Source organism: Trachypithecus francoisi, unplaced genomic scaffold (genome assembly GCF_009764315.1).
Source record: "Trachypithecus francoisi isolate TF-2019V2 unplaced genomic scaffold, Tfra_2.0 Lachesis_group6, whole genome shotgun sequence".
Classification (NCBI taxonomy): Eukaryota; Metazoa; Chordata; class Mammalia; order Primates; family Cercopithecidae; genus Trachypithecus; species Trachypithecus francoisi.
The window spans coordinates 105,453,429-105,467,787 of record NW_022681471.1 but is presented as its reverse complement, the minus strand read 5'-3'; the positions used below and the strand labels follow the sequence as shown (position 1 = coordinate 105,467,787).

Below are 14,359 nucleotides of genomic sequence, written 5' to 3'. Positions count from 1 at the left end.
TTTTCTCTTACCAACAAAAGATTTAACCACTCTTCTGCTCTTGAGGTGACAGCTATCCAGTTACTATTCAGAAGACTGAGTTTATCTTCCACCAATGTCTCCTTCTTGCCCAAAACTGTTTTCAAGGCCTCTCCTACCTCTGTGATACTTTTCAGGTGCACCTTCTGTTTCTCAATCTCTTTTTGAGTAGCCTGTGAAAAGGATAGCATTGACCTTCAAGTAATATTTGCAGTCTTAAGATTTAATGCTTATGAAATGGCATTCTCTATGGTTACTATGATTTTGCAAGGTTTTAAACCTATAACTATATATTAAGGAATCATGAAAACCATACCATATATATTGCAGCTTCATTATTGGGTAACTATGAACATATATATGTACATAAGCATAATTCATGTCTTATTTTTCATTATACATATTAATAAACATATTGTTCAACTAAATATACTTATATTTACTTAATTTGTTCATGTAGCGGCTAAAGGCAGACATTTGAAAACCCATCCACAAATAAGAAACTGCCTTTAGAAAATTCTGCAGTATGATGCTACTGTATTTCTGCAGCAGGGATTTTTTAGGCTTTTAGTGCCATGGATCTCTTTGGCATCTGTTGAAGCTTAAAAACCCTTTCTCATAATAATGCTTTTAAAAGCATAAAACAAAATGCACAGGATTTTAAATGCAAACAATTATACTGAAATACAATACGCAAAACATTTTTAAAATATCTGTGATGTAGTAATACATGTTTTATTCCCTAATATGTTAATTAACAAGATCTAGCATCAGGTCTTTAGGATAATTTCAATGTAGTGATGATGAACATAATGGGTATTTTTTAAGTATATACAATGTCTGGAACATATTATAAAAGTATCTGTCATTTCTATTAGTGACAAAGTCATGGGTATTTCTATTGCTGGAGTTTGTTGCTCACATCTTTAATTGAAAAAAATGCTTACTTTTGGTTTTAGGTGAATGAAAATAAAGAGGTAGTTTTCCCCCAATCCAAGTTCACAGACCTTAATTCTATCCACATGCCCTAGACTAAAATCTCCTAAGAGAATACCACTATTTCCTAAGAGGTGATTTATACAACATGAAAACAATCACATTTAACATGAAAAAAATTATATATAGAGTATTGATGGAAAAAGTGATCTTAGTACAAATGCTTACTACCTGCTCTGCATAAAGCCCCTTTCCTGGTACATAGCATGGCTGACAACGTGGCCACTCTGCATTCCACTGCGTCTGTGCCTGGTTCCTTCCCCACCTGTCTAGTTAGCCAGCTGTTGGACATTCACAGAGAGCTGAGCCAGAGCCCAACAGACCCTTTCTCCTTTCTAAATAAGGTTAATAGATACAGAGACTGTGATTGGCACTCGAGTTGAAAAGCTATTTGCGAGTGGAGCTGATGTCTTTTTTTTTTTTTTCTTTTTTTTTTTTTATTATACTTTAAGTTCTAGGGTACATGTGCATAACGTTTATATCATGTATAACTCCCCAATGCAATCCCTCCCTCCTCCCCCTCCCCCTGATAGGCCCCAGTGTGTGATGTTCCCCTTCCCGAGTCCAAGTGATCTCATTGTTCAGTTCCCACCTATGAGTGAGAACATGCGGTGTTGGTTTTCTTCTTGTGATAGTTTGCTAAGAATGATGGTTTCCAGCTGCATCCATGTCCCTACAAAGGACGCAAACTCATCCTTTTTTATGGCTGCATAGTATTCCATGGTGTATATGTGCCACATTTTCTGAATCCAGTCTGTCACAGATGGACATTTGGGTGATTCCAAGTCTTTGCTATTGTGAATAGTGCCGCAATAAACATACGTGTGCATGTGTCTTTGTAGTAATTTATAATCCTTTGGGTATATACCCAGTAGTGGGATGGCTGGGTCATATGGTACATCTAGTTCTAGATCCTTGAGGAATCGCCATACTGTTTTCCATAATGGTTGAACTAGTTTACAATCCCACCAACAGTGTAAAAGTGTTCCTATTTCTCCACATCCTCTCCAACATCTATTGTTTCCTGACTTCTTAATGATTGCCATTCTAACTGGTGTGAGATGGTATCTCATTGTGGTTTTGATTTGCATTTCTCTGATGGCGAGTGATGACGAGCATTTTTTCATGTGTCTGTTGGCTGTATGGATGTCTTCTTTTGAGAAATGTCTGTTCATATCCTTTCCCCACTTTTGATGGGGTTGTTTGTTTTTTTCTTGTATATTGTTTGAGTTCTTGTAGATTCTGGATATTAGCCCTTTGTCAGATGAGTAGGTTGCAAAAATTTTCTCCCATTCTGTAGGTTGCCTGTTCACTCTGATGGTAGTTCTTTTGCTGTGCAGAAGCTCTTTAGTTTAATTAGATCCATTTGTCAATTTTGGCTTTTGTTGCCGTTGCTTTTGGTGTTTTAGACATGAAGTCCTTGCCCATGCCTATGTCCTGAATGGTACTACCTAGATTTTCTTCTAGGTTTTTATGGTATTAGGTCTAACATTTAAGTCTCTAATCCATCTTGAATTAATTTTCGTATAAGGGGTAAGGAAAGGATCCAGTTTCAGCTTTCTACTTATGGCTAGCCAATTTTCCCAGCACCATTTATTAAATAGGGAATCCTTTCCCCACAATGCCATCCCCATCAAGTTACCAATGACTTTCTTCACAGAATTGGAAAAAACTGCTTTAAAGTTCATATGGAATCAAAAAAGAGCCCGCATTGCCAAGACAATCCTAGGTCAAAAGGACAAAGCTGGAGGCGTCACGCTACCTGACTTCAAACTACACTACAAGGCTACAGTAACCAAAACAGCATGGTACTGGTACCAAAACAGAGATATACACCAATGGAACAGAACAGAGTCCTCAGAAATAATACCACACATCTACAGCCATCTGATCTTTGACAAACCTGACAAAAACAAGAGCTGATGTCTTAATCACAGAAAGCCAAAGCAAAACAAAATCACTGAGAAACAGCAATAACAGGAAAGTGGAGGAAGCCCAGCTACAAATAATCAATTAATAAACACACAAGGAGCAACTCTGTAAGGCCAGCCCATATCTAATTTCTTAAAAAAAAAAAATTACAGTACGAGATTAAGAAATTAGGTATAGGCTGGTCTCACAGAATCGCTCTCAACATGTCTTTTCTGTCTTTATAATATACCAAAGTAGTCCCGTGGCTGTCTTTCTGCCACACCATCAGGTCCCGGTGCACTCAAAATCACTTCTCATGCTTTTTGTTTTGGTTTTGCCTTTGGCATCAGATAAACAGGGGAAATAAACGAGGAAACAATACAAAATTTTTTATGCAAGACAGAATTACTGTTTTTCAATTCTAAGATATTGTTTTATGTTGCATTTTTTTCAATACAAACATGCCTGAAATTAAGGTACTTAATGCCAAATGAACGCGACAGCTATCATGCATGGGGTTCTTCATATGTAGGTGCTATTTGTTGCACATGGGTAAGCTTAGCCATTCATATAAGCAATGTCTTCATTTATCAATCATAAGTGTTGCCTGAGTTCCTATTATATGCCAGTTACTACTATAGCAGAATCATATGTAATTCTCCTCAATATATTTTGGTAAGTTATTAGAAGTATCTCATTTGGGTAGACACAGCCTCTTTAGAGCTTGACTTTAGAGTAGACACAGACTACATTTTATCCCTTTTAGTACTTCGTCTTCACCCATTTTGTAGTATCCAACCTCTATAACCATAGATGTTAGCCATTGTTACTAGGCACTGTGGGATAAAATGGTAGAGAAGTCCCCGTCCTTCAAAAACTTATATTCAAGTATGAGTTTGTCAAAGAGATGGACATATATGCAAATGAGAATTATCTACTTACTAAATTCCAGTCTAGTGGCATGTCACTGCAGTTAATTTATTCACAATGGTAACACTTCACAAAGTTGAAGCTTAATTTATATTTGGATTACTATCTCTTAATATGTCTTCATAAAGATGACACTATATTTTAGCATCGATGTAAAAAGTTATTGTGTACGTAGATTTTTATTTCTTCCATGACAAGCAATGCAATTAAAGGCAATGGAATTTCCCAAAACTCAGAAGAGATCAGAAAAGTTTTGAACTTAGAGGATAACGTTGCAGGTAGTTCCTGGCTCACAAAAACTATTATGGACCAACATCTGGCCAAATTCTTTCAGTTAATTAAATAATGTCCAGTGATGTTCAACTGATGGGAGCAAAATAGGAAAAGTGGACTAATAGTGTCTTCTTAAGTTCCACAAAATTATAAATTAAAACTAAAAGACGTTCAAGTTATCACCATGATGAACTTGTATTTGAAAAAAAGCAGTGATATTATGGTGGTTTATAAATGCTAATGGTCAAAAGTGATTCACAGGAAAATTTACACTCCGTAAAAAAAAAAGAGACCTAGAGTTAAACCTTTATGTATGCTATTCAACAATAAACCAGTATTCAATCATTTGTATGAGTGCTGTTTTGGGTTGGGAAAAAAAATTGTGTTAATTTAGTAGGTTTGAAAGTTTTCCCCTTAAATGTGTTTTTAATCCAAAGTATGACTTAAGAATAAGACTAAATAAGACTTAGCCTTTAAATACTATGCTGAACTTGCTTTCTGAATATCTCAAATAGTAATTGACCAATGTTTATCAGGTGTCTAATATTTAGTCTGTACTGTGCTGTTCACTGCCAGAGATGAAGAAGGAGGTAATCTTTGCAAACCTCACTCTAATCATGCCTACAGTGTAGCTGCAGAGGAAAACTTAAATGTAATAAAAAAATTTGATATCATACTAGAAAAAAAAATCACATTTTTTTGGAAACAGATGAGCCATGGCTGGAATAAGCATGAATGACTACAAGGGAGAGGTGACACTTGAAGGTGAAGTGTGCCATAAAGCATGGAATGGTTTCGATTGACTAAAGACAAAGTATGAAGCAACAAGAAGGTATGAAAGTTGGAATAAAAGACTGCTATAGAGGAAGAGGGAATCCTTATTGTAAACTAAAAGAATACATTTGATGAGGTTGCTGAGGAACCATTTTCTCTGGCTCTAATAGTTTTCCACAACAGAAGAATGTCTGCATCTTCACATGTATGGAGAACCAACCTAGAGCTACTGCCTTGGCCATTCCCTTTATACCTATACTCATTCCTCTCAAAGGGAGCTACGTATTTATAGGGTTGGCGAGATGGAAAAAAAACAGCTGAACATATATGGCATTTCCTCCTTTTCAAAAGCATCCAATTCTCAGCATACATGCCTTCTTTTGCCTTGTGAGGTGAGAGATGGAGAGGGTTCTGGAAGATCTACTCTTCTGAAGGAGCAAGTTCAAATTCAATGACTAAATTCACTAAATCGTAACTCAGACAATTTAGGTTTTTCAATCATGTAGTAATGTGATAGCTGCTAGGATCGATTTTAAGTCTGAAGAAAAAGCAAGATTGTGTACACTCAGTTTTAATTTGACCTATGACATGATTGTAAGTCCACCTTCAGGAGGTTCGAGAGAAGATGAAGGCAAACTATATGCTTGGCACTAAAGGTTTTTATGATAGAGGGGAAAATGTCTGACATAAGTAAAGTCCAATTAAACTATAAATTGCCACAATGTCTAACATATTATTTATTTTCCATATGTTACTTTGTAACATTTGATAGCTCGAGTATAAATAGTCCAAATACTAAGCACTAACTTCCAGGATTTCAAACAAATTTGCTGTCTACTTCTTAGCCATAATAATTTGTAAATGCTACTCTAATTTCCCTATTATAAAAGAACGAGTATAATGAGTTAATTTATTCCAGTGAAGTCACATCCCATGTTGATGGGAAGGATGAAGAATGCATTCTGATTCATTCATTCCCCATATCTACAAGTTTAATTGCTTGTAGAAATTTAAAATGGCATGTTAGGTTCAGGGTTCAGCTATCAACTCACTTCACTGACACAGTAGCAAAATGGAAAAACCTTCTCCATTGGTCTCTGCTGATTATACCATCAGCATTTTTCATCATTTTTATTTAATGGTAGAACGGTAAAAATTATTGGAACAATTATCTGGTCCCATAGGAACACCTTTACAAATATTTTCCTTCAGGTAAAGAAATGTAGCTCATTTAACCTCCATTCTCTCCTCCACCCATTTCACATTTTCACAAGTTTTCCAATACCTTCCACAAATTTTCTTGGAATTTCTCAGGGACTTATATTCTTAAGATATCTTCTCTGTCTGATCTCCTGTTATTTTCATCATTTATTTATTATTTATTTATTTATTTATTTATTTATTTATTTATTTTTGAGACGGAGTCTCGCACTGTCACCCAGGCTTTAGTGCAGTGGCACAATCTCAGCTCACTGTAAGCTCCACCTCCCAGGTTCACTCCATTCTCCTGCCTCAGCCTCCCAAGTAGCTGGGACTACAGGCACCCGCCACCACGTTCAGTTATTTTTTTTGTATTTTTAGTAGAGATGGGGTTTCACCGTGTTAGCCAGTATGGTCTTGATCTCCTGACCTCGTGATCTGCCCGTCTTGGCCTCCCAAAGTGCTGGGATTACAGGCGTGAGCCACTGTGCCCAGCCCACTCCCTCTTTTTAACCAAATTTTATTACCTTAAGAGTCTCCTGTTCTCTAGAGCCTATCTTCAATCAGCACCACATTTATTTAACTATGTACCTTAACATCATTTCCTTGTAGATTCCTCCCTTTACTAGGACTCAAATAAATTGGGCTTATTTTAGCTATTCCTTTCTCTTACGCATGTTCCCTGTAATATGAATAAAAGACTAACTAAAACACCCATAAAAGGCATCTTGAGAGGTCCCCCTACCCAAGTGAGTTCTGCACTTAGTATTTGCAAATATTATACCATTTCTGATCACAGGGAACAGGAGAGAGTTCTTTCACCTTTTAGCTACGTAACATATTCATGGAAAGAAAAGGAATACATTGCCATATTACTGCAGTTCTAAGATGTGCATTTGTCCCATTTTAAGGATTCGGAAATTGAGATGTAACATACAATTTAGGTTTACCTTGAAAGTGGTAGGTTTTTTTTTTTTTTTTTTTAATTCTCAGCAGCTGTAGTCATATCAGTGGTGCATCACACAATCTAACATGTCTTAAACATGAGGAAATGAGATGCTAATTGCTTTTTCAGCCCCCAACATTACTCTATCATAGCCAGAGGTTTAGGACATATTTTACTATTAGGCTAATGTGACAGAATAATACAATGATAAATTCAAAAAGAACATAAAACATTAAATAGTGGATTCTATAGCAATATGTATTGACTTTTTAATAATAATGTATTATTAAAGAAGAATTTCATGAAAGCAGAATGAACAGGACAGAAATAACAGCTCTAACTATAATGACAGTGAATAGTGACTCCAATGGCATTTAACAGATGTTCTATTTTCTAAGTAACAGCTGCTTGATGCATTCATTGCACTAAGTTAATGATCTGCTAGTGTTATTTCACTTCACAGATAAATTACTCTGCTTGCTTTTAAAAAAGAAGATATGTAATTTTTCATGGGAATGAGAGTATAACAGACTTTAGGGTAAGTAATAGTTCTTATATTTTTATAGCTAAGAGGAGTGACGAGTTGAGGCAGTTATCCAGATAATGTAGGACCAGAAACCAGATCTCTTTAAACTGTGAAAGATGACTGTTTAAAAAAATATACACAAGACTTGGTTGACTGAGCTGAATTCAGTTCTCATCAGACAACTTGAAATTCGTGGATCTTGTATCACATTATCTAGTGATTCTCAACTTTGCTGAATAAGAGAGCTGGTTACAGTTAGACCAATTAAATCAGAATCTCTGGAAGTGGGCTCCAAACATTGGTATACTTTTCAAGTTTCTCGGGTGATTCTGATGTGCAACCAATGTTGAAAACCACAGGCAAACAGCAAACTTAGAAGATGCATTCTAAGTTTTTATTGAGTGACAGTCATTAAATTCTAAAAGTAAACTGAAAGCGAAAGGATAATTGAGGAACTAGTAATTGTTCTTCCTGATGTTAAATATTATCAAACTTTGTTTCCAAAATAAATGTGAAAAACACAGTAACTTGTTAAACAAGTGGCTATTTAGACATAGTTTTTCTTCACTTAACACCTTGAGTTAAATTTATTAATACCATTTTTGTGTGCGTGTGTGTGTGTGTATGTGTGTGTGTGTTCCTCTCAGGCAACTCTTGGCATATTAAGACTACTGTTAATAAAACAGGCGGTAGGATGAACATACTGTAGGACCAAATTTTTTTTCCAGAAAATCTTATTCTACCAGTGGAAATTTTAGATGACACCATGGATATTTAGGGGTTTAATGGAACTAAATTATTTAACTGAGCTGGAATTTTCGATGATTAAAACAACATTAGAAATAAAATGTTAGTGATTAAATCAGAAAATCATATAGATTAGACTTTGTCAAAGCTTGTATTTCCCAAACGTGATGATCATCGGGGAAGTAAACCCCCAATTAATCACATACATATTTACTTTCCTGTGGTTATATTTTCATGCTCAATTCATATGCTAAACAATATTGGCCATTAATGGGATATTCAGATTGATTTACTTACACTCAACTAATCAGAGTGATTTTAAGATATTAACAAACAATATATGAAATCTAAAAATCACACCAGTGGGGACAGACTACAGACTGTAATCGATGATAGATACACAGGTTTTCATTTTATTATTTTAATGAGGGCTTACATTGTCTGCTCTTGAAATTTAGCCATGGTTTGTTTCATTCTTAACTGTGAATGAGTGGCTTTTTTGTTACTTTAAGCTTAGATTACTTTAAAATCACTAGAAAATAAGACTTCTTATGATAATCTGGTATAGTGGAAAAAATTGTTGAAATCAGGCTATTGGATTCTAGTTACAGTTTCGCTATGTACCAGGACTTGTATTTTTCCATCTATAAAACTGAAACATTTGATCACGTGATTATTTTGTTCTAAAACTTGTAAAATTTTAGATTCACATCAGCATTTTTTCTCTTAAGAATTGCTTTGTCATTATAATTTTCAACTGTTAATTTGCAGGTTATGTTTAAATAGGTATTTCATAAGTAAGTCTTATGTGTCAGGCAATATCTTATGTATATGGGAAATATCAGTGAGCAAAATAGACATTTTTCCCTGTCCTTCTGCTGAATGAAATATTATTGCCTACAAAACAGTCCAAGAGAGTAGGGGGTATCATGACAGCTCAAGGAACTTGTGCAGTTACGGTATTCAAACTCTTCAGGTAGTAGTAATCTCCTGTAGATTGCCTTGCCATTTCCTTCCATCATCTCTATTCTATAGCTATCAGTGTTTCTCACCTCAGCCGAGAAAATTCCATTAACAGAAAAGGAAAAGTATCTAAACATTTACGGGGTGATAAATACCACTGTGATGGCTGCCTCGTGGCACTGTTGTTGTCTGGACCATGCAGCTAGCTAGGAGTGATTCTTATTTTTAAAATCTTAACATTAATTTTACCCTCTTTAATACTACTCTGATTGAAGAAGATTGAATTTAAAAATACAGTGAAAGGGTTATGTGGCTGTGGGAAGTTCCAATTAGCATTAATAGTTTAAATTTTCAATTTTCATCATCAATCTTTTATCTCATTTGTTAATATTCTCAAATGGTTTTCCTCCTGTCATTTTAATTTAAAAAATTTCTTTACCTTTTAAACAATTTGGCATACTTTTAAAATTTATTTATTTTTTATATATAACTGTAATTTGGAAGCATGGTCATAGAGTAAGGGCAGACAGGACAGTTTTCTTACTTGCAGCTGTCCCTTCAGTTAGTCAACACTGACCACATCCTAGCTACTTCTGGAAGTTCTCCCATTCTTTCTCTGTGGGCTCATTAAGAATTAGAATACCTAAGATATTCTTGAGTTCATAAATCCCTTCAAGTAGATGGTATCTTTAAACATCTTAAATTGTGTCATGCACCACCCAGTATTTTTTGGAAGGGCTAAGCATTCTAGTATCTATGGTTTGGAATGTGTGACTATTGAATTTTGAGCAGGAAGAAAACTTAGATGAATCATTCTATTTAGCAAAGACCAATTCTACAATGCCCCTGGCCTATCGAAAGGATCCTAGAAATGCCAAACCTCTGATGCTCATTCAAGAGGACATGGCAAAATTCTAGGGTCAAACAGGGCACTGCTTTTATATTAGCTTTCCTCTGGTTCAGGAGTTTGAATATGTTCTGTAAATGGCCACACAGTAGTTGTTCTAGGCTTTGTGAGCCATGTAGTCTCTGTCACAATTATTCAACTCTGCTGTTTTAGCATAAAAGCAGCCAGAAAAAATAAACAAATATAAATTGATACACCTCAATAAAGTCTTATGTATAGGCACTGACGTTTGCATTTTTAATAATTTTTATGTGTATTGAAGTATGTAGTTCTTCTTTTAATTTTTTCCAACCCTTTACATAAAAACAATTTTCAGCCCATGGCTGTACAAAAGAAGGTGGCTGAATGGATTAGGCCTACCAATTATAGTTCACCCATCTCTGCTCTCATTTATCTCACTCTAATTAATTTACCTTCTTCTTGGTGAGAGAGTTTCTTAGGCGTTGTTCTCTATTAGGAAGTTCAAGAAGTTGGCTAGAATTGATATGGCTCCTACTAGCTCAGCTCTTTTCATGGTTCCCACGGTAACATTAATCCTCATATTAAGGATCCTGGACCCACATGACTTTGAAATCCTTAGGAGAGTGAATGACTATTACAAATCTAATCATGGTCACCCTATGAAAGCAATCAACATCTGTTATTTTCTGACTTTTTAACAAAAGCCATTCTGACTGGTGTGAGATGCTATCTTATTTAGGGTTTAACTGGCATCTCTCTGATGATCAGTGATGTTGAAGATTTTTTCATATGCTTATTGGCCGCTTGTATGTCTTCTTTTGAGGAGTGTCTATTCATGTTCTTTGTCCTGTTTTTAATGTGTTTTTTTATTTTTTAATTTCTTGTTGACAAGTTTAAGTTCCTTATAGATTCTGGATATTATTCTTCTGTCAGATGCACAGTTTGCAAATATTTTCTCCCATTCTGGAGGTTATCTGCTTACTGTGTTGATTGTTTCTTTTGCTGTACAGAAGCTTTAATTTAATCAAGTCCCATTTGTCAATTTTTGTTTTTGTTGCATTTGTCATTGAGGTCTTGGTCATAAATTCTTTGCCTAAGCCAGTGTCCAGAAGAACTTTTCCTAGGTTTTCTTCTAGGATTTTTAGTAGTTTGAGGACTTACATTTAAGACTTTAATCCTCCTTGAGTTAATTTTTATATACGGTGAAAGGTAGGGGTCCAAGTTCATTCCTCTATATATGGCTAGCCAGCTATCCCAGCAACATTTAATGAATAAGGTGTCCTTTCTCTGTTGCTTATTTTTGCCAATTTTGTCAAAAATCAGTTGGTTGTAGGTGTGCAGCTTTATTTCTGAGTTCTCTATTCATTCCATTGATCTATGTGTCTGTATCTGTAACAGCATTATGCTGGTTGGGTTACTACAGCTTTGTAGTATATTTTGAAGTGAGGCAATGTAATGCTTTCAACTTTGTTCTTTTGGCTTAGGATTGCTTTGGCTATTTGGGCTCCTTTTGGTTCCATATGAATTTTAGAATTGTTACATAATAGACCCATGTAACAACCTGCACATGTAACCCCTGAATCTAAAGTAATTTAAAAAAGAAAGTAACCGAGAAACAGAGAAAGGGATATGGAGCTTTTTGCACACTTGTCTTGTTTACAAAAAGGGAAATAAGATCATTTTCAGACGACCTTCAGTTCTGATGTTACCTCACCCAGTGACTTACAGATCTGTCCTCTCTAACAACGATTCTCTCTGAATAGAAGTGATCTTAAGGATAGCAGAACGTCACTGCTGCCACACAAACTGCCCATTCACAGGCTAACTTTTGACGAAAATTCTCAGTTCTCAGTTTGCGCTATTCATTCCCTTGACTCTATTTTCACACGAGAATCATTGATAAGAATCTGTCAATCATGCTTCAACATAGATAATAAAGTAAAAAAAAAAAAAACATAGAAACATCCTGTTTAAAAACTGGGAAGACAATGTTCCTTATTCATCTTGCTAAAATTAATCTGCTAGGTTCCTGTCCTGTTGCTCAATCAGGAGAATCTTTAGCCAATGCTTAGCCAAACCAGATGAACAGTGGGCATGCTCTTTTGAAACCAGTAATTCTCATCAAGTAGGTGTTCCTTAATTACTAAGATTATCTTACAGAACCTGGCTAGTGGGGTTTCCAAAAGGAAAAATCCCAAGCATTTGGTTTTGTATGTTTTCTTATGTTCTTATATGTTATTTTAGACACACAGAAAGTATACCAGATGTAATCATTACTTCTGTACGCATAACACACCTTAAGGAATGAAATATTACAAATATCATTTAAGCGTCCTGTTCACATCCCACCCAATTCTTTTGTCTTTCCTCACAGAGATAGCTCTTGTTCTGTATTCAGTTTATATTACTTCCCACACATGTTTCTGCTTTTACTATATATTAACTTAATAACGTATATTTCTACATATTTTATCCTTTTTGTAAATGGTATCACCCTGCAACACTTAAGGTGTTTCCAATTTTACTATATTTCTAAAGAAGCTTGATTTTTATAACATCTCTTTCATCATTTTAAGCAACCTTCCCCTTCCTTTTTAAAGGGGACAGCATTAGAAAATAAATGGTGAATTGCCCCCTAAGCCTATGCCCAGTTTATAAAGAACATAACTGATATTTTGGCCAGTATAAGAAACTCTCCTGGCCGGGTGCGGTGACTCACACCTGTAATCCCAGCACTTTGGGAGGCTGAGGCAGGTGGATGACCTGAGGTCAGGAGTTTGAGACCAGCCTGACCAACATGGTGAAACCCCTCCTCTTCTGAAAATACAAAAAATTAGCAGGGCATGGTGGCGGGTGTCTGTAATCCGACCTACCCGGGAGGCTGGGGCAGGAGAATCGCTTGAACCCGGGAGGCGGAGGTTGCAGTGAACCGAGATCGGGCCATTGCACTCCAGTCTGGGTGACAAGAGCGAAACTCCATCTCAGAATAAATAAATAAGAATAAACTCTTCCTTTCAGTATCTATTTGGTTTCCCTACAAGTTGGAATAATTCATCTCAATGCTAGTAATACTGCTGTGAAGGTGCATGCGGCTGACTCAAGTATTGCTCACACTATGATGGTTGTCTCATTTTATTAATTCTGTGTATTTTATGGTAGGCCTAAATGATAGTTCTGATGGGACCTTATTTAGAATTTTGGTGGTACTGGAAAACTGCTTTCACATGGACTATGGCTCCATAGATAGGTGATGAAATATTATTAAATTAATTAAATAACACAAACTAGCAGGAAATGGAGAAACAGCAAGAATGCCTGACTGCTTTGGTGGTCACCAACATAGTTTATATTATAGACAATGCATCTGGGGCCTGCCCACAGCCACGGTAAGGAGGTGAAATGAGTATAGAGAATCCAGTTTTTTTTTTTTTTTTCTCATAAAATCTCAAGTGTTAGATCATTGTGGAAGGGCTTGATTTGACATGACAGGGATTTCTGATAAACAGCATTGATGACATGAATATAATAAGCCAGACCATGGAAGACTAGACTGATTATCTGATTTTAATGTTAGATTAATTTTTCTCAGCTTTGTGATGTAAGAAAAATTGAATTGAACTTTAAATATCCTGATACTTTTCTAATTTAGGATAGCAAAATTTCTCAATTATATAACATGGTTAGTTACAAATCAAAACCCTAAAACTTTTGTGTCACATGAAGACTTTATGAAATCTATACTACTATAGATTAGTAAAATCTATATTGTTTTAAGGTGACTTCTGATTCTCCAACTGGAGCAATACCTCCAAATCCTTTGCTAATTTTGATCTTGAAAAGTGAATTCTAGTTTTCTCAAATCATAGGAAAAACTAATACATTTAGACTTAGTATTATCATTGACCACTATATTAATTTTCATCACACTCAGTACTTGATACTTCATGCCCCCTATAAAACGTTCTCACTTCACCTTTTGATTGCCATCATCAAAAGAGTACTACTGAGCTTTATTTTCAATAGCTTTTATAGCTAAAGCAATAGCCCAACTGTGTTTTCAAATAAATCTATTCACTGAGAGATTGATACAGGTTCCTAGAGAAGTCAACATATTTTGAGTTGTTGATGGTGAGTTTTCTTTCTTCAGTTATGCTTGGCACGAAAAGGCTCAATAGCCAATTTCTCTGTGACTGGTTCAAACACAAAA

At 35.5% G+C, this 14,359-nt stretch overlaps 1 protein-coding gene across 1 annotated transcript in view; it reads right to left on the bottom strand.

The window, feature by feature from the left end:
- The window catches only part of DMD (dystrophin), a 2,224,438-nt gene that overhangs the window by 1,329,707 nt on the left and 880,372 nt on the right, over positions 1-14,359 (bottom strand). Inside the window, 1 exon segment of the mRNA XM_033201414.1 lies at positions 12-191. Coding sequence (XP_033057305.1) covers positions 12-191 — 180 coding nt within the window.